The 22208-nt window shown below is 38.0% G+C and overlaps 1 protein-coding gene across 2 annotated transcripts in view; it reads right to left on the minus strand.

The window, feature by feature from the left end:
- Window positions 1-10193: 10193 nt before the first annotated feature.
- Window positions 10194-22208, minus strand: part of qkia (QKI, KH domain containing, RNA binding a) — a 185782-nt gene continuing 173767 nt past the window's right edge. For both annotated transcript variants that reach the window (XM_057859665.1, XM_057859662.1), the window contains exon 8: window positions 10194-16834. In XM_057859665.1, the coding sequence (XP_057715648.1) occupies window positions 16818-16834 (17 nt within the window). In that variant the 3' untranslated portion in view covers window positions 10194-16817. The remainder of the gene's footprint in view (window positions 16835-22208) is intronic.

Consider the following 22208-nt stretch of genomic DNA (forward strand, 5'->3'; position numbering starts at 1 on the left):
ATTACTGGAACCACGTCCTATGGTCTGATGAGACGCGGGGGCTTTTTGTCAGTGTTGTCCCATTAAAAAGATATAAATATATGCAGAAATGCGAGGGGTGTACTCACTTTTGTGATACACTGTATGTATTAAATAAAAAGTGACATATGGTCACTGTCCAATGGAACACATGCATCATCAAATAGTCTAACACAAATTTCATTCCAAGCTAGCAGTCAGACGACTATGACCTCTTGCTCCTTTATTTTGGCAGCAATGAACTTTCACACGTTGCAGAAAATCAAATGACCTACCTTTTCGATGGCCAAAATGTCACACGACGTTGCGAAAAATGACCACACTCACAAAAAAAAGTAAGCAGTCCAGTTGAGCAGTCAGACTAAAGTCACACATGGTTCTTTTATTGCACACATATTTTTCCCTTTTTTTTTTTTTTTTTTTTGGTGTGAGCAACAAAAAGTATTACATGGATTACTCCCTCAACATTCTCAGTTTAGCCCCATTATTGTAAAAACAATACACATCACTCAAAATCACACAGATTTTAGTGCACAACTATACGGATAAAGAACTTATAGTAGTATGATATACATTTACTGTAAGAGTCAATTCTACCTTCAATGCATATTAACACAACTGAAAATAAAAGGGAAAAAAATCCAGTGGGGCAAAAAAAATGTTTGTTTTTTTTGACAATTTGGTTACTTTAGTTTTTTTGTTTGTTTGTTTGTTTTGTAAGTCAAGTGCAACCAACCTGCCATTGAACTCATTGAAGGAATGTTTGTTAGCCAGAGGCAAGGCAAGATGGACAGGTGGGAAACGTTAGTAGGTCAAAAAGACAATGCCCTGAGAAGCGTCTTTTTCGCAAATAGACGGCGGCAGTTTGCCGTTGGTCAATGACGACGCGCCGTGGTCCAATCAGAGGCACAAAATTGAAAACGGATAACTTCCTTGTGAGTCTTTTTTTTGTCATATACTAAAAAAATTTGATTGGATAAAGTGGGAAAACAAGAACAATTTAGGATAAGGCACTTGTAATACTTTCAAGAGGCAACTTTTTAAATATTTTGTGCTTTAGAGGGCAAAACGATGTTATAAGAAAAGACTGGACGGACACACTGAACGTTCTACAAAATCTATATATGTGTTCCTTCCTCCTTCAATAGTGGCATGTAATTGTACCATAGTTATCGCACTATAAGGCGCATCGGACTATGAGCCGCCACCTACCAAATTTGGAGAGAGTGAGAACCAAAAGTGGTATTTGCCAAGTGGCAAAATTGATTTAGCATTTTTTTGTGCAATGTTGCATTTTTTGGCCATATGGCAAACTGGATTTCTCCATGTGGCATTTTCTCTTTGCCATGTGGCAAAATGGATTTTGTCATGTTGCATTTTTTTTTTGTCATGCAGCAAAATGGATTTTGCCACGTGGCATTTTTTTTTTGCTATGTGGCATTTTTTTTTGCCATGTGGCAAAATGGATTTTGGCATGTGCCATTTTTTTGGTATGTGGCAAAGTTGATTTTAACGTGTGCCATTATTTTGGTATGTGGCAAAATGGATTTTGGTTTGTGGCATTTTTTTGGGAGGTATGTGGCCTTTTTTGGGGTACATGTCAGTTTTGCAGCCCATACACGACGACGTCCATGCCATTGACGGCTATGCATGTCCAAATTTTCCATTCATTTTAAATGGCAGAAAAAGGTGTGGCTGGGATTTTTGGCCATCAACTTTAGATTACAGCGCATTGTCATTCAGCTGACACCCTAGTCAATGCGCTGTAATACCCCCCCCCCCAAAAAAAAATCCATCTGCCACATACCCCCCAAAAATGCCACATGTCAAAATAATTTTTGCCACATGGCAAACAAACAAAAAAATGCCACATGGCAAAAACAATGCTACATGGCAAAATCCATTCTGCCACATGGCAAAAAAATAAAAATGCCACATGGCAAAAACCATTTTGCCACATGTCAAATAACACTTTTGGTTATTTGCCTTGCTGCAAATTTGGCACGAAAACGGCATTTGTTCATAGATAAGCCGCACTGGACTATAAGCCGCAGCTGTCCTCACTGTATTATGGGATATTTACACCAAAAGATATTAACCGGTAACACTTTATTTGACATAGCATATGACTGTCATAAGATCAAATAAACCACAATAAAGCTTTGAATCAATTGGCTGCAAAGCTTTATTGCTTAAAGACACTTCATTTACTCATCACTGCTCCCTTGGGGGGACATGGAACCTCTGCTGCCACCTGGTGTCAAAACTGTATTTGTCCAACATGCCTCCTAGCATGCATTGCAGCGCTACGGTTGTAAATAACAATCAAAATTCATGTTCTGTGCTAATCATTTCTTCAGTTACTGTTCCAGTTGTTTCATTAATTGCTAGTTATGGTATTTAGTAACACTTTTATGACAGTGGCGCCATAAGACTGTCATAATTATTACATGACACTGTCATGAGCATTAATGAATGCCTTTAACAGATGCCAGTTAGTGTTATCCGGCAAATTATCTCACTTTTGAACAGATGTAAAAGATCCAAGATGACACTTTCAGTAATGCCCATGATAGTGTCATGTCATAATTATGACGGTCTTATGACATTATTGTGACGCCGCTGTCAAATAAAGTGTTACCTATTAACCCAAAAAAATCAACAAATAATCCGCACTGGACTATAAACCGGAGGATTCAAAATGAAGGAAAAAAGTAGCGGTTTATAGTCCGAAAAGTACGGTAGTTTGCACTTGCCACCTGATAAGAGTTACCAGTTCACTCAAGCTGTCAGAAAAAAAAAAGATGTACTTAAGGGGGGTAAAAAAAAAAAAAAAAAAGGCTTTTATTTGAGATGAAGCCACCATTGGAGGAGATAAGGAACCTAAAAACACTAGCAGTTTCGTGCTACTGCTACTAATCCAGTCTTGACGGGAGTTCTTAATAATTCACTTAATTTCTTATGAAAAAGATGCAAACGCTGATGTTAGACACATTTAATCCTTGTTGTGTGCTTAAAGAGGACAAACGGAGAAATCTCTTTTTTTTTTTTTTCTTTGAAGGGGGGGCATGAGGATTTAACCCGAAAGGAAAAATGAGGTAACAAGATGTGTAGGCGTCTCTGGCAATGATAAAAAGGATTAATAATGAAGTTAATCTTTTCCCGTGTGTTGCTGACAATACGTCGAGTGGCGGAGGAGGAAGAATTCAAAAGCCAGGGATGACGCAGCAGTAGAATGACACACTGGCAGTGTTCGAGACAAAACAATTAAAAACTTCCACTCAACAATAAATACGAGCTAGCTGGGATCTATGAAGGGAATTAACAATTAAAGGGAAATTATGGTCATTTGGACCCCAAAGTACTTCCTATACTGGCCATGATTCTGTTTGTTGAGCAAACCGAACCTGCAGACTGTGGGACATTTATACTATATTTTTGTTCATACATAGTTTGCAGACAATCTGAACTATAGGAGGATCTTTGTTGACATATTTTTGGCAGATGCATGGTTGGTTGGGTGGCAAGAAAACAAACACAAGAACGGGCGATGTATTCGATATATAAACATGAACATCTGAAGACCTTACGAGATTGGGAAAGAAGCTGAAAACTTTTCATCGGCAACAAAATCAAAGAAATTCAAAGATGATCGATCTGGGATGATGAAAAATGTTGGTCTGATTCACCTCTCTCTTAGCCACAAATTTGTCATGGAAGACATTTATTCCTATTTCATAGAAACCCATGGACCCTTAACTCAGTCTGAAGGCTACGATTATTATGTTTCAAGGAAAATATCTTCTCGAAATAACATGAATACAAGTAGTCCCCGGGTTACGAATGAGTTCCATTCCTACGCTGGTGACGTAACCTGAATTTCCAAGCAAGTCAAAATTTACCCTGTAAAATTTAAAAATAACTGTCCAAAAGTATTGTATTTTGTTTAATAGTGGAGGATACACTGCCCTCTGGTGGCAGGGTTGGGTCTGGCTGGACTGTCGTTCAATAATGCTTCCATACAGGAGCACTCAGATGTCTCACATGCATATAGGATAGCTACGCTCTGGTTTGGCCCACATAAGGCTGTAAGTTGTTTCAGCTAATATAGTTAAATAAAGTTTAAGGCAAGAGTTTGTGGAGTTACGTGTGATCGATTTGCTATGAGAATTGTAAATAAGTTCGCATTCGTAGCATTTAAGCTACTGGACTTTTGTGAAGCAAATGAGGCTAATTTAGTCTACAAAATGTACATACTGATTAGACTAGATGGACGTTTGAACACCAATCGTTTTGTGTCGAGTGTTTTTTTGTTAAAGCGTGTTGTTTTGAACAGACGCGTAAATATGTTACAGCGTTACAAATTGTCAAAAGTTAAGGACAATTGCTTTGTTTGCTGTCTGTCAAGATGAACAAATTCACGCTTTGTGAGCACAGAACAAGTCATGTTAAGAAATAAAATACTGTGAGGTACAATTAGGTGCTGTTTGTGCGACTAAAAAATACAAAATGGCGGACAAGACTCCAGCGTCATAAAGTCTAAATCGCACAAATCGAGTACGCAGTAACCCGGGGACTATCTGTAGCCACAAAATTTACCATGAACGACAATATGTGGGCTTCACAAACCCTGTCAGTATCAACAGGAATCAGGGCTTCCAAACAGCCAGTGTTCTGTCAGATTAACATACTTTGGCAGAGTAGAATAGCCGAATAGTGCTTTTCCACACGACAAATGTTGCTCAAAACGCTTTATAGTAGTTCTAATACTTGTTAAAGGGAACTTCAGACTGAAAGACTTGTAGGCTCTAATAAGCAACAGTTGTTCTCGTTTCGTAAAATACCGTAATTTCCCGAATATAACGCGCACTTTTTCCCCCCAAAATCAACTTGTAAAATCATGGTGCGCATTATAAACGGGTTCATGGATGGATACAGAAATATATATATATATTACATATATATATATATATATATATATATGTATATATATAAACCGATTTTTTTTTTATTGACACGGCCACGTTGTGTTGAAGAAACGTATGCGGTGACCCGTTGCCGACCATTACGGTAAGTGACGTCACCATTTTGTTTCGGTAATACTTCACTCTAATCGGCCAAATGATTTCGTCTGTGTTAAATTCTGCTTTTTTTACTCTTCATAAAGCATGGAATTTAGTTTCTTGAACTCATTTGCGTCAATGTTTATTCATTAAAAAAAAAAAACATAGTAACCTTTGCTATGTTTGGAGGTCATTTAATGTTGTGAATCAACCGTTAAAGTTGATAAAATTGCTCCCGTTTTTGCATTAGTTCCCTTCTGTCTACTTTCAACATGTGAACATTTAAAAACTGTTTCATCCTTTAAAGATAGACTCAAGTCAAGATTTTGCCGATTTAGGAGTATTTTAGATAAAAAGTTGCTTAGGTTCGCTCGGAAGGTTTACGACAACAGAGCCTTTCTGAGAAGTTTACTGCTCTAAAATGGCGGCTGTTTCTAACGCTACCGAGTCTGTCATTTCGCATGTAGTTCTATATGCATGATACATCTAGGCGTAGATTGTATGTTGTCGGCTAAGTCAGGTAATGGAGCCACCTAGCCTAGCATCGCGTTTGCTACAGCGTCTCAACAAACACTCTTCCCTCTCCAAGTCTCAGACTTTTCTCGCGTCATTCAAGCAACGCATTGTCTCGTTGCAGAAACGGTGACCAAATCCGAACGGATTAAAAAAAAAAAACGTAATGCACGAAAAACGTGCAGATTTTGAACGTAATTTACGGCGTACACATTAAAAAATGAGTGCTCACTTGTACAAATTACGACGAGACCGTACAATTTGACAGGTATGAATTATAGTGGACCGTCACAGTTAGGTAGTAGCACTCTGTAGCACGGGACGTCCAACTTCCAACTATCAGCGGTCAGGGCGAAACTATGTGCTTTAGCGAAATCATCTTCGATGGCTTTGCGTAACATTTCATAAATGTCGGGGATTACGTTGTTGGAGAAGTATGTCCGCGACGGAACAATGTAACGCGGGTCAAGCGTTGCAAATAAATTAACGAAGCCCGCCGTGTGTTTTCACTGGTGTCATCTTCGGTGTTGTCCTACCGTGAGAAGTGATATCTGTGGGTGATGCTGGTTGAGGCGCGGAGTCATGTTATAAAAGTGTTGCCATTAACATGGGGAACAAGCGCTGAGCAATGCTTGCAATTTTTTTTTCTTCAATATTTTCTCTCCCTCCGCATTGTAATCCACGGGGAAACCGAAATGTTGCCACACCGCAGATTTGAAAGAAGCCGGTGCTTCCTCAAAATTCGGTCTCTCCATTCCTCCGCTCGCCATAGGTATTTGTTTTCTTTCTTGTTTCACTTTCACTTCGCTCGTAAGCGAGAGAGGGCGTTACTCGGCTTCTATTACATACAGGTAGATGCTTGACAGCGATCCGACATTTACTTGCGGGGCGGGAATTTCTCCACAGCGGTGCTTCACATCACACACAGGCACACAGAGCTCGATCAATTCATTCCATCAGCGTTCGGAATACATTAATTGCAAAACTGAAAATGCGCGGTTCATAAAGGCGTATTGAACCGTGCAGGGCGAACCGAACGGTTCGGCTTTGAACCGCAAACCGTTGCACCGCTAGTTGTCATATTAAATATGACATATACCTAATACAAGGACAGTCATCAAATGGTTAAAAAAAAAGAAAAAGACAATACTAGAAATGGAGCTACACAACTTTTTGGAATGCATTACATTGTACGCAAAACATGGTTAGTCCAAAAATACATCTTTATAAATTAAAAAGTTTAAGTATCAAAAAGCGCTTAGAGCAACATTGAATGTGTGAGTACAGGTATGCTAATCTGAGTTTAATCTTATGATCGCCTGCAGCTATTTCTTTTGTTTTTCGCGGTTCTTTTCGGAGGTAATTATGAATAAAACTTATTTTATCAGGCTCCCAACAGCCCGTACAATCAACCACAAAGCAAGCATGAACCATCTGCCTCCATACGCGCAAAACAATTGAACTACAGGTAAAAAAATGCAGTTTCTTGCCACACACTACCACAATGCAACGCAAGAAATGATGTCACAAAAGATCCTCCTATTTTCACTTTGGGTTGACCTCGTGTCTGTACATGGATTTGTGCGACTTGCCTCATGATTGACACACCTTCTAAATTGAATGTTCCCATGGAAGCTGCTTTTGGAGACTCCCTAAAGGTATTAGCTCTTCCATCAAGAACGCGAATGATGCAAAGTGTTCACCAGATGAGTAACAGCTGCAACATCGACATACCAAAAATTCTCATTTTTATACTTTCGCCACAGATGACAAGTTGTTCTGCTATGCCAGATGAATTCTTTGCAGATGACCGTTTCAGTTTTGGGAATACCGAGAGAGGGAGCTAGTCACCGACCTGCCAATTCCCAGGGTTGTGAGAGACAGAAGGACATGAAAAACAAGAAGAGTAGTCTCCAGTGGAGACATGGTAGCGGTGTTTTTGGCGAGGGCAAAAGGTATGAAGAGTGTCAGCAGATTTCACGTTTCAGCACAGAGGTGAGAAATGCGTGAGCAGGAGTGAGCGACGCGTATCAACTCGTGCACTTTCCAGTTAGATGGTGGTGTTGTCTTTGTGAGTGGAACCTGTTCTCATGGCAATTTAGTAGGATTTTGTACAATGAGTCTTGCATTTGAATTGTTTGCATTACACATTTCCCCTAATGCAGTAATGGAAACAAGAGTTTTACCTTGACATATGAATGTAACAATACAATCCTTTATATGGGACTAATTTAGGCACACGATCCATTTTGACTGGGAGATGCTGGCGGCGACTAGTCGCTACTAGCCCTTCCGGTCAAAATAAATCTAACGCCGTCATTGGCACTGAAACATGAGCAGTCAAAGCAAGTCCTTCCAGTTTGAATTGGACGTCTAGCATTGTCAATGAGATAAATACCTGTATTATGAAACCATAACCAGAGTGAATTTCTGTTTTTAGCCATTTTCATTTCATGAATTTGTTTGGGTGATCTAGACCACAATTATATACCAAATGTTAATATGGTGCATTTTTAAATTACCAAAATAGCCTTAGAAGGGGTTAAGCCGGGGGTGTCCAAACTTTTTGCAAAGGGGGCCAGATTTGGTGTGGTAAAAATGTGGGGGGCCGACCTTGGTTGACGTCCTTTACGTAGAACAATATATTTAAGCAAATTTTAGCAAGCCATTCTGTGTGTCACATTTGCTTTATTATTTTTTTAAATTAATAATATCAACAATCTCGCAACTAGCCTTTGTGCCGTTCTCTTTCGATTCTCGGGTTCTTGCGAAATACTGCTGCTGTGAAATTAAACTAGCTTCAAGTTGCTTTAATATCTCGCTTCGTATCTTCCCTGTAATCTTGTCGTACATGTCAGCGTCTCTTGTTTGGTAATATTGCCACAAATTGAACTCTTTAAAAACAGCGACTGTCTCTTTGCAAATGAGGCAGACACAGTTGTTGCGTATTTTAGTGACGAAATAGTCCAATTTCCACCTATCCCTGAAGCGTCGGCTGTCGCAGTCAACTTTCTTTTTTGTGTTGATTGTCACCATTTTAGAAAATTGGGATTTAAGGGTCACATGGGTAATGTTGCTTAAGAGTGCTGCTGCCTTTTAGTGGGTAAATGAGGAGCAGCATTTAGTGTGTAGGCTACTTCATATGATGGTAGCAGTACTGCTGACCAATTTATTAATAGTCTGTGTGCGGGCCAGACGTTATTGATTTTATGACAGAGGCTGGGGGCCGGATGAAATTTGACCAGGGGCCGCATTTGGCCCCCGCGCCGGACTTTGGACATGTCTGGGTTAAGCGTTTTCATAATTGCATTTTTTCTGTGCTGTGAGCCAAAATTTGAGGTAATGTTGGACGATATAAATCACATAAATTACAGTAATGCATGTTTCGATTGTAAATTTGAATACTATATCACAAAAACACACTGTACTCAATTTGACTGTGCTTATATTCCTTAAGTCAGGGGTTCCCAAACTTTTTCCTGTGAGGTCCACATAACTTTTCCCTTCTCTGATGAGGGGCCGGGGTCAGTTTGTAACAGAAAAAGTGTGACGATTGCAGGAGTGCCTAAATGTAAAAATTGATTGTTTTTCAGAAAGCCGCAATCAAATAACCCTTTCTGGATTCTTCAAGGAACAAAAGCAAATAAAATAAAAATAATAATATTAATAATAATATTAACACTATTAATTGAATAGATAATAACCAAATAACCCTCTCTTAGTTGCTCACAGAAAAAGGCCAGGAAATAAATAACACTATTGAGAAAAAAAAAAAAAAAAAAATCAAAATGCTCTCTGGTATTGTTCAGGGGGCCGGACCAAATGTGGATGCGGGCCGCTGTAGTTTGGGGACCCCTGCCTTAAGTGAACAATGGGGAACAACCACTTGATGTCCCTATACTGTTAAATCTATGATAAATCACCACACGACACAGAAATATGGTGCGTAAATACAACGATCCTTCGTTTTTCGTGGTTAATGGGGACCAGAACCCGACGCGATTAGTGAAAAAACGCGAAGTAGCACCCCCCCATCAAAAAAAATAAAAATAAATTGTCTTCAATGTACTCATTCAGATTTAGTATTGGTAATAGATACATATAAGATATATTTTTCCACTTTTTTCCCCCAAAGTATCTTAAAAAAAAACGTTTTGTATATATATATATATATATATATATATATATATATATATATATATATATATATATATATATATATATATATATATGTATATTTTAATAAATGGTTTTTAAGAACTTCAAATGCAGTAATTATGTTAAGTTTTAAACATGTAACCATCCTACCGAATTATTTTTAAACAAGAATAAAGTAGAAAACGTGTCTTTATTAAATGACTCATTAAGTCCACTCAAATCTGCTCAAGCTGCTCACTTACACGCAATGAGTTGCCACAGCAACTGTTTAACAAGTTAAACGATGATTTGTTGATGTCGTGTTGGCTTCCAAGCATCTGTGGCAAGATCAAAAGATCAGAAGTCTGGTAATCATCGGTAACTTGACCTGACTAACAAAGAACAGCAGGAGGGAGAGTGAGACGATGTGATCATCTGTATTTAATTATTTATTTATTAATTGGGGGGTGGGGGGGGTCCGCGATGGACTGAGTGCGTCAAGTTTGAAGCACGAAGTAGCGAGGGATCACTGTATTAAAAACAGTTAACTCATTGTCTGCAATTGATGGTGAAAAATGCCCAATCAATTTAAAGTAGTTCCGTTTAAATATTTTAACTGAACCAGTTTTAAAAAGATCGGACCCCTATGCCGTAGTTTTTTTTTTAAAAAAAGTGTTTTAATCATTAAAGAATTAAAAATATATACCGTAATTTTCGCACTATAAGGCGCACCTGACTATAGGCCGCCACCCACCAAATTTGACACGAAAACGACATTTGCGCTGGACTATAAGCTGCAGCTGTCCTCACTGTATTATGGGATGTTTACACCAAAAGATATTAACCGGTAACACTTTGACAGCAGCTTCATACGACTGTCATAAGACCAAATGAACCATCATGAAGCTTTGAACCAATTGGCTGCAAAGCTTCATTGCTTCAAGAAGCTTCATTTGGCCATCACTGCTCCCTTGGGGTAGACAATCAACCTCTGCTGCCACCTGCTGTCAACACTGTTGTTGTCCAGCATGCCTCCTAGCATGCAACGCAGCGCTACAGATGTAAATAACGATCAAAAATCATGTTCTGTACTAATTATTTCTTCATTTATTGTTCCAGTTGTTTCATTAATTTCTAGTTATGGTATTTGGTAACACTTTATTTAGACAGTGGTGCCACAAGACTGTCATATGACCATCATAATTATGACATGACACTGTCATAAGCATTAACGAATGGAATTAACAGGTGACATTTAGTGTTAACCGGCAATTTAACTCACTTTTGAATGGATGCAAAAGATCCAAGCTGGACATAAACGGAATTAGTGGCATAATTTGCCGGATGACACCTAATGACATCTGTCATAAGCATTCCGTCATGCCCATGATAGTGTCATGTCACAATTATGACGGTCTTATGGCAGTCTTATGACGCCGCTGTCAAAGTGTTTCCTATTAACCCAAATAAATCAACAAATAAGCCGCGGGCTTCAAAGAGAAGGCAAAAAGTAGCGGCTTATAGTCCGAAAATAATTGTAGCATGATTGTCATTGTGAATTAAAACAGTAATATCACCCAGCACGAATTTAGGCTATATATGATCTACGGACCAACATCTGACCCCAGTCCCACTAAAGAATTCAAATTATCGCACTTTCGTTGCTGACAAATACTTCAGATAGCAACGTGACATCATTTTGTACCATTTCCTACCAATAAATCATGAGAACACGTGGATGTGTGCGCCCGTGTGTGTCGTGTCCACGAGTCACCAGTTGTAAATTAATTCTGTTAGTCCGTGAACCAGACCGAGTCAATACATTCATGAGACTGGTTAAAAACACGAGACAAAAATATCAGCGCGTTAGTAAAATTCTTACTAAGAATGTTTTATTAAAATAAATGCCAAGAGGTTAATAAGGAGAAAAAAATAACAGCATACACCATGTAAAACTAAATGGCAAGCATGTAAAATACTTATGACAAGAGAAACTAATAAAAGTAGCTCATGAGTTAAACAAGCTGGGCATGAAAACAAAATATAACACTTCGTTGTGTAAAAGTGAAGGCGGATGCGGAAGGGAGGGGAGTGGGGGACAAGGTCATAAAAAAAGCACTCAGAAACATGATTAATATACATATAAAATGAGATTAGAAAAATACATTATAAACCTGTAACAATGGCTGTTAATTACATTATCATACAAGTATAGTAGGCAGGCCAGAGAATACGTTTCTTTTCTGTTTTGCTTTTTTTCCCCCCAACCTTTTCACCACCTGATGGATGTTAACCAGCCACACAAAGTAGCATGTAACATTGCAGAGGGACTTCTCGTAATACTGTCAAATGCCGTACAGCCATCTCCACTTATATTGCATTTCAAATTTTCAAAAATAATAGTAAGAATAAGAGTAACACTGAAAACAAAAGAATTTCATTGACCTTTTCGGCTCGATGAGAAAGCCATGAACAGAGTTAATGCATTAGTTGCCACTGGCGGCGGTTAGACGTCCAATCTACCGTACTGGCCCGAATATAAGATGGTGTTTTTTGCACTGAAATAAGACTGTAAAAGTAGGGGTCGTCTTATATTTGCTGTCTAGACATTATACCCATTTACGACGCCAGATGGCGGTAGATATCATTGAAGCGAATGCTGAACTTGAGGAGTAATGTTCTGTCATGACAGAACTCAGCTACTCTCAAGTTTAACCAGTTTGCATTATTTTATTGCAACGTTTTTCCTTATTCGGATTTGTTTTAAGACTACAGTTACAGTTAGACTTCACTTTGATGGTTAATGCTAGGGTTGTTCGGATCATGTTTTTTTGCTCCCGAGCCGATCCCGATCGTTTTAGTTTGAGTATCTGCCGATCCCGATATTTCCCGATCCGATTGCTTTTTTTTTGCTCCCGATTCAATTCCAACCATTCCTGATCATTTTTCCCGATCATATACATTTTGGCAATGCATTAAGAAAAAAAAAAAAAAAAACTCGGACAAATATATACATTCAACATACAATGCATAAGTACTGTATTTGTTTATTATGACAATAAATACTCAAGACGGCACTTACATTATTAACATTCTTTCTGTGAGAGGGATCCACGGATAGAAAGACTTGTAATTCTTAAAGGATAAATGTGACTTTGTATATTGTGACTAAATATTGCCATCTAGTGTATTTGTTGAGCTTTCAGTAAATGATACTGTAGCCATTTAACGTCTGCCCAAATGCATGATGGGAAGTGCAACCATGACTGTGCGTCGTGGTACCAATTGATATATCTTCTCTGCGTTGGGAAATAAAATAAGGTGTTAAGATAAAGATCAACTACTACCTTTCTTCCCCACATTGCTTTCCACGATATTTCTAATTGTTGAGAGAGGGATTGTAAGGGTTTAGCCAATTAAAAAAAAGGCTTCAAGGGCTGCCAAAGTTCTCTCTACTCATTTTACATTGCCTTTAGCTCTTTGTATACGTAAAACGGTGCCATTATAGATTGAACGCTACAATGCGTGAGTGGGTAGTGCAGCACATGCGTTAATTGCGTAAAATATTTCAATGTTATTACCGCTGTTAACGCGATAAATTTGATAGCCCTACTTTAAGCCAAAACTAAAGACTCTGGATGAGGGTAAGACATTTTGTCTGTAACTTTAAATACAATTAGAAAACGATTTGATTAAAAAAAGTATTTATACAGTACTGTACAAAAGTTTTAGGCAGGACACCTGCCTAAAGCTTTTGCACAGTACTGTATATATATATATTTTTAATAATTAAATTTATTAGGATCAGGGAAGCTTCCACTTGGGGAAAATATATACATACAGCATATCCTGTATATACATAATATAATAAAAATATACAGTATTGTATATTAAAAAAGGCATGTCCGATATTTTTTTGCCGATTCCGATAATTTGAAAATGACGTGATCGGACCCGATCGATCGTTATCTTTAGTTAATGCAGTTATTGCAATTTTATTGTTTTATCACATTAGATTGGTTATTTTAGGGCTCTCAAAATTATCGCGTTAACGGGCGGTAATTAATTTTTTAAATTAATCACGCTAAAATATTTGACACATTTAACGCACATGCCCCTCTCAGAAAGAATAAAATGATTAAAGTGTCATATCCATTTGTTACTTGTGTTTTTTTGGTGTTTTGTCGCCCTCTGCTGGCGCTTAGGTGCGTCTGATCTTATGGGTTTCAGCACCATGAGCATTGTGTAATAATTGACATCAACAATGGCGAGCTACTAGTTTATTTTTTGTTTGAAAAATTTTTCAAATTTTATTACAACGAAAACATTAAAAGGGGTTTTAATATAAAATTTCTATAACTTACATTTATCTTTTAAGAACTGCAAGTCTTTCTATCCATGGATCGCTTTAACAGAATGTTAATAATGTTAATGCCATCTTGTTGATATATTGTTATAATAAACAAATACAGTACTTATGTACAGTATGTTGAATGTATATATCCGTCTTGTGTCCTATCTTTCCATTCTAATAATAATTGACAGAAAAATATGGCATATTTTAGAGATGGTTTGAATTGCGATTAATTACGATTAATTAATTTTTAAGCTGTGATTAACTCGATTAAAAATTTTAATCATTTGACAGCCCTAGTTTATTTACATTTCAAAAACCAGAAGCCATTTATTGACGAATGTTATTATACTTAGTTTACATATTTAAATGGTTAGATATTAAGATTTGAATTAGGCAAAATAACATGCTTTTTCTCTCAAATATATTGTTATAATCATATGTTTCAGATGTACTGTCATTATTTTCTGTATAAAAATTAATTTGGTGTTCAAAAAGTCTTGAAAAAGTCGTCTTATAATCAGAGCCGTCTTATATTTGGGCCAATACGGTATTTCGAGTTAAAATGGATTCGCGTCTCTGGCAGTCATTGGCAATGAAACATGATTGTTTTTTAAAAAATTTAAAATCATGATTATTGATAAAAATGCTGCTCGAAGTTAAAATCATAAATGTATTTTTCTCAGCTCATGATACATCCTACTGCATTGCTACTATCGGCAGCGCCGTTTTGTCTTATAGGAAGTTACGTCACACGCGCACGCACAAAAAAAAAAAAGAAAAAAAATCCGATTTTTAAAAATTAAGGAGCTCAAAGCCTGCTCGCACAGCAGAGTAAAGGGCCGTCGAGTGAAAAGAAAATCTCAGGAAGACAAAAAAAAAAAAAAAAAACATGGCACATATTTAGCTGAGTCAGCTAGGGTTGCATAGAGTTAACGCGGGCCGCCGACGCCACGCTCCGCTCTGCGCCATCTTGGGTGGGTGCTGGGTTCGGAACGCTTCTCGGAAAAAAAACAAACCGCTCTCCATAAGGCACTTTTGTTAGTATTTTGAGTCCTTCCCGGTTCTTTAGCTTTTTTAAATGCTCCTTTCCAGTCAAATCCAGGCCGAGAGCACATCCTCACCCACTCGTTTTTTTTTGTTATTTTTTAAATCCGATTTTGTATCTGCAAAGTATCAAAATCTAAAATTGGCAAAAATAGAATTCTTTTTTCCCTATACCCCAGCACCCTGTTCTGTAAAAGTATCAATTGTTTTTGTTCACTCCTGTTTGTATTTATATATGCAATGGCATTATGTACATGTTTATATATATTTATATTTATATATATATATATATAAGACGTATGTATAAAGCAATTTGAACAGGCAGGCATGGCTTTCACATCCTTTTTTTTTTTTTGTTCTTGAGCGAGTTCAACAAAAGAGCTCAAAGTACGAGTGATGCGACACATTGTGGATGTGCTTTCACGTTGGCGTGGCACTAAACGGCCAACTAATGAAATAAAAATGTAAAAATGGCAAAAAAACAGGGGCTGTTCATGTCCATGATAGTCGTATTAGTGTTTTCCCCCATTCGGGATTTAAAAAAAATTAAAATAGAGTAAAAATGCTAACTTTGCTTTGAAGGCAGGCACCAAAAATTCACACCTTTCCAAACTTTTAAAAACAACCCTCTGTGCGAGGCCGATGCATAATGGTAGACATATCATAATAGTAGTAGTAAATCATCGGTAAAAACCTTTGGCTAAATATGCACACGTAATACTTTTTTTTTTTCTTTTTGATCACAGCTCAGCGAACTCTAGTTTGTTCTGAATGCATCAGGCACTATATCGTGGATGTAGTGTGGATGGCAAAGCCTCCTCAACACCCTACGTTCGATGTAATATTTCATAAAAATAAAACCATTAAAAAAAAAAAAAAAGCACACACATACATAAACCCTTCATCCCAAGTTACTTCCATCCCCGCTTTAGTTTTAGCAGCCTGCTTCCTTCTGCGTCAATTTAGTATAACAAAAAAGTGTGAACAGAAGCAATAAACACAAAAAAAAAACAAAAAAAAAACAACCCCAAAGCACGTTGTTTGCAATCATTACAGCCATGCAGTTTTAAAACAAGACAAAAAAAAAAGCTGTTTGTTGGGCGGGGCAATGGTCAAAGGGCGGCACACCCAGAATGTGTCATAGTTACAAAAATTGTCATGACAATCGAAACAAAGTTAAGGTGAGTGTTGTCGTTCTCTTTCCTTCTGTTTCTTTTTCTTTGGGCGGATAGGGAAACCACCCCGCCACCATCTTTTTTTGGGGGGGTATTGTCATTCTAAAACCAAACGGTTGGCGTCCAAGTGTGACATAAAATAGGGTGGGGCACGGGTGGGTTCTCTGGTTGGCATCTTATTGCTATTTAACGTCAGTGCACATTTATGATTAACACCACAAACATCCCACCCGCGGTGTGTGACTGGTGAAGAAAAAGAAAGAGAAAGAATGGGAACGGAACTCAATGAACAGAAGAAAAATGAGTAGTACACAACTTCATGTTGGTGTGAATTGTTGTTTTTTTTCTCTCTCGCGTGTTAGGGTTGGCGCCTCCCTTCTCTTTCTTTCTCTCTCTTTAGTCACTGGGAGAGAGAGGCTAGCGAAAGGCAAATTACCAGTTAACTGATCAGCAGGCAGGCTGGGGGCGGCTCGTCATTGGGTGAAGAGTTCAGAGGTCAGAAGGTTCATGTTAGTTGCCGGTGGCGGCTATAGGTGGTTAGGAACAAAAAACAAAAACAAACAGAAAAAACAAAGATAGAAGGGTATTAGTGTCAGCAGGAAGAGACTGGAATGACATCATTTTGAACAACAAAAATGAATGCAATCTCTGATGTGTGGACCCTCCCGCTTTTAGCGCCACCCCGTAAGCAGCGGTTGGTTGTAATTTAGCGCCCGATGCCCCGCAAAACCAAAACAGAAGCAAAAGGGATGGACAGACAAACAGAAAATAAACACCTAATGTATGAGGCCATGTCCACACGCAAACAGAAAAAAAATTGGCATGTGTCATTTCAAATGTCCACCTTTGGGACGTGTTAATCTGGATTAATAGCGTCACAATGAATAAAGCGGCACCGGGGGACCTGGACAGCTGTTCAAATTGGAAAAGCAAAATGGTCGAAGCGATTTTTGTTGCATGCCAACGAAGCACTTCACCTAGAACATGTTGCAGCTAGCATTGAATCAGCTAAAGAAAATTTTAAAAAATGCCTTCTAATGTACTATATACACAAAAGACCTGTTTCTCTCAATTAAAAATGTTGTTGTCATCCGATGTGTGCTGTTGAGGTGTGCTGGCACTGAACTATCATCATTCTTTACCAACCTTTAAGGCCCTCTCAAACAGTGCTATTTTCATCAACGATGACTATTAAATATTTTGTCAACGAACAATTTTTTCATGACGATGAGGAGACGATGATGGGGGAAAATATTACATTATGCTTTTGTGATGTATGATTGCTTCTGTGACATAGATTGTAACAACTTCTATTGTTTTTCACCTTGTTCCCATAGTTAGGAGACGCGCTTGAGAATATCACGAGATAATTTTTTTTTGCACCATAGTATTGTTTTACTACACGCCTGGGTCCAATAGTTACACGCCTGGGTCCCATAGAGATAACTTGTTTTGCACCCATAATATTTACCATTTGTTGGCATCTGTTGCAGCACAGCTCATTTGTCCCATGTGAAAAGCCCTTTTTCAAGGGGGCTGAACCAAAAGTAGCTTAAATGTTTGTGATTGGACGGGGCCGCGCCGCTCGGGGGCGGAAGTTGGCCTCTCCACCTCCGAGGGGTGAGTGCTTACAAAACCGGACATTTCCAGCCGACCCGTGAAGTAGGCCGGGGGTCACGTACGGATCGCCTGGCTTTGCCCCTTTGCCGCTTTACTGGAGTGTTGCTGGCTTCCCACTCATTTGTCACGGTAAGCAATTTTCATTGTTAAAGGGACATTTTGTTTTGCTGTAACGGTAACGCGGGGATTCTGGGGTTGACAAGCTGAAGTCTAGCGTCATCACTGACATTTGTTGATACATGTTTGCTTGCTCTTGTGGGATTGTAATCAATAAATCTAATTTATTCTGCATTTTCTAATCAATAAACATCGTCTATTGAGCAAAAGTGTGCCTGTCACTGATTCACCGCGAACCTGGAAATTTCGGAAAACAGACGATAGCGAGCTAAAAATGTGTCTTCAGAGACTAAAACATAACGAAACGAATGCCAGTTTTCGTCTGACCAGAACAAGACGAAAATGTGCCGTACTTTTCGTCACATGTTCACAATGAGTGATATTTTTATGTGTAGTTAGCCTGCATCGTAGCAGTGTCTGGTTGTGTCATTAAAGTGACGTGCTGCCCCCCCAATTCAACAGTGTAATCTGAAGTCTCCCTCATTGCTTGTTATGAAACAGTGTTTTCTTATCTTGGGAGAGAGGTTTTATATATATATATATATATATGTATGTACATATAAATATATATATATATATACTGTATGTGTGTGTGTTGTTTTAGTCTTTAAAAGTGTGTGCTAAGTGATGATCAAAAACTAAACTCGTAGCGTTAGCATAGCATTCCCGTTAGCATGTGCTGATAACCCGTTTCAATGTATACCATGGTATGAAAACGTCAAGGTTTTTCGTCATACTGCCCCAACGGTATTAGCCATTTTTTTAACTTGAAATGCAGGGGGAAATCCCTAGCTTGCAGCTGCAAGGCTCAACCATCCCCCGCCGGTTGTTGCTCAGTGTACACGATGGCTGGAGGAGGTGAAACTCGTCAACTTTTTTTTCCCCCGTTAAAGAAAACGAAATAGCTGGTATGGGAATACTTCTGCTACAGAAAAATTACAGACTGCCGCAACTTGAGGAGGGCCAACTGACATGTAAAACATGTTTGCGGAGGGTGGCTTCTGAGGAGGCAATAGCTCCAATATGATTTCGCATTTATACAAAATTAAAGGTTAGTAAACACTATCATTAATGTTTCCCACTAGCTACGAGAGTTAACTCCAGTGTGTTTAGTGTGTCTAGCAGTGGTAAAACGTGTTTTTTTTCTCTCTGGAAACTGTCTGCGTTGAGAAAGAGAGTGTGTGTATAATGTAAACATGATATGAGTCATACGCACATGCTTTTTAGAGAAAATCAATTATTTTTGTTCTGATGGTAAAAATAGAGCTGTGGCTGTGGATTTAGGCTCACTTAAAGGACTGCATTTATTTTAATTTTATTTCGAGTATTTCAGATTTAAAAATTAAAAAAAAAAATTTATTTTAACATACTTATGTTCCAATTTGCTAATAATTTTTGAAAAATAAAAATAGTCTTCAATGAAATTTTCTCATAGTGATACATTTTAGAGCTGTAATTGCAATACTGTGATATTTTTAGGGCTGCAGCTATCGATTATTTTAGTAGTCGATTAATCGATGAACTAGTTAGTTCGAATAATCGAGAAATCGGATAAGGAAAATAAAAAATTAAAATACCTGAGCTGAGCTTCAAACGGTATTAAAAAAAAAAAAAAACTTTTTTTTTTTTTTTTTTTACAATGCTCTTAACAAATAGTTCAGACACATATTCCCACAAAAAACGGCTAACTATACCCATAAACTACTTTACAAATGCATTAAAAAAACATTAGCTCAAACAAAAACTTAGCTTATGTTGGTCTTAACAAGGAGCAGCTGGATTCAGTCACGTGAAATGAGGCAGACTAGAGGGCAGTGTATCCACCCAAATCAATAAAACTAAATGCAAACACTTTCAAAGCAAACCATTAGAATGCCACTTTAATTAAACGAATACTCGAAGCAGCAAAATTTAATTTGAATATTTTTTTCCTAATCGAATACTCGACTTAATCGATTAATTGCTGCAGCACTAGATATTTTTGCTGAAGGTTGTCATACCGTCAGAATCTCAAACGGGCACATGCCTAGTGGCAACCCATTCAGTGTGTATGTGGGAGCAGACTGTGAAAGTGAGCGGTGGATAGCCATCTTGGGCGCAACGGCAAGTTTGAATGAATTTACGGCTAGAGGCGGGGCTCAAAATAGAGCCTTGCTCTATTTTCAGAGCGCCGCCGCACTTACATCAACAACACATCCAATAGCAGAGGAGCACGCGTACTTATATCTGTGCTATCAAGCCGTTTCGATGGAGAGACACACGCAAACCACGGCCGACGAAAGCTTGATAAGTGCGCTTTTTTTTTGTTTTTTTTTTTTGTTTAAGTTTCGCGAGCTTTGGGACACTTGAAAAATGACTCTCATACCTCTCCTCGCCAAGCTAAATGCTACCTCGATGTGCGTTTGTGTAGAATTGTAGTTCATGGACAACAACAAAAATGTCACTTTCTCACCAAAACTAGTAAAACACGGCTATTATAATGCCCCCGACTCCTTGAAATATAGGAAGTCGCTGTTTTCTTGTGCAACAATGAAAAATAAACGCATTGATGCTTGGGACGATAGTAAATATGCTTGCCGCTTTTCACTTCCCGACAGCGTCTACGTCAGGCTATGTGGCTTCTCCCATTTAGCGCTCTTCACACTGGGCTGACGCTAGTGTGAAAAGGCCTTTATTGGCATCGAAATATGTTTACATGTGGACATGGCTTTAGTCCCTCGTTTTTGTTTTGTGTGATTAGTGGAGTAACAACTATTGTTACCAGACTCGTGTTAAAAGTGCAATAAAAGTCAATCGGCCTTTTTCCGATTCTTTCTTTTCCTCTTTATTTAGCAGTATACTTTTATATAATATAAATATACACAAGAAACATAAATACATTTTGATATAAAAATGCTCCAATATAAAATGACAGTACCTCACGTACAGGTGAAATATTAACATTATATCTCGCGGTACACTGAAGGGAAAGCAAGCGACCTAAAGCTATAGGGCGTTTGTATGACTCAAAAACTTTTGTAGAAAAATAAATTCCACCTCCCCAAAAATAAAATTTTAATATTTCAGAGGAGCATAGCTGCTCTCTGGGATGCAGTGAGGCCAGGAGATGCATTTTAGGCGCCAATCTCCCAATCAGAGGAATGTCTCATATAATTTCCTGCAAAGTACGACCTGTACTGGCTTCACAGCTGCATGAACCAAAAGCTACTAAGATCACTTTTTGCCTGAGCATTGAAATATACACAGTGTATATACGTATATATATATATCCTTTACTGAAGAGCTCATTTGGGAGATTAAGGCATTTTTAATAGGGCTGAACAATGAGTAGCATTTTCTCATGCACGTGACTATGTACATGCTTCATTATGGTAGCAACATATTTTGTGAATTAACAAGAACACAACGCGGGGTAAGAAGGCAGTGGACATCATGAGGAGCCGGGGAAATAATATATTCATAGGCGGTAAGGCACTCGTTATGAGATAGGCCTTTGTATGTACATTTTGAGAAGGATAATTGGATGCATTATTCTAAGTAAATAAATAAATTAGGGCTGCAGCTATCGAATATTTTAGTAGTTGATTAATCGATGGACTACTTAGTTCGAATAATCGAGTAATCGGATAAGGAACATGAAAAATTAAAATACCTGAGCTGAGCCTCAAATGGTATATATATATTTTTTTTAGGGTTGTCAAAATTATCGCGTTAACGGGCGGTAATTAATTTTTTAAATTAATCACGTTAAAATATTTGATGCAATTAACGCACGTCCCGCTCAGACAGATTTAAATGACAGTAGAGTGAAATGCCCACTTGTTAATTGTGTTTTATGGAGTTTTGCCGCCCTCTGCTGGCGCTTGGGTGCGACTGACTTTATAGGCTTCAGCATTGTGTGAGCATTGTGTAAGTAATTATTGACATCAACAATGGCGGGCTACTAGTTTATTTTTTGATTGAAAATTTTTGCAAATTTTTAGGGCTGTCAAACGATTAAAAATTTTAATTGAGTTAATTACAGCTTAAAAATTAATTAATCGTAATTAATCGCAATTAATCGCAATTCAAACCATCTATATAATATGCCATATTTTTCTGTAAAATATTGTTGGAATGGAAAGATAAAACGCAAGATGGATATATATATATATATATATATAT

Source organism: Corythoichthys intestinalis, chromosome 15 (genome assembly GCF_030265065.1).
Source record: "Corythoichthys intestinalis isolate RoL2023-P3 chromosome 15, ASM3026506v1, whole genome shotgun sequence".
NCBI classification, from domain to species: domain Eukaryota; kingdom Metazoa; phylum Chordata; class Actinopteri; order Syngnathiformes; family Syngnathidae; genus Corythoichthys; species Corythoichthys intestinalis.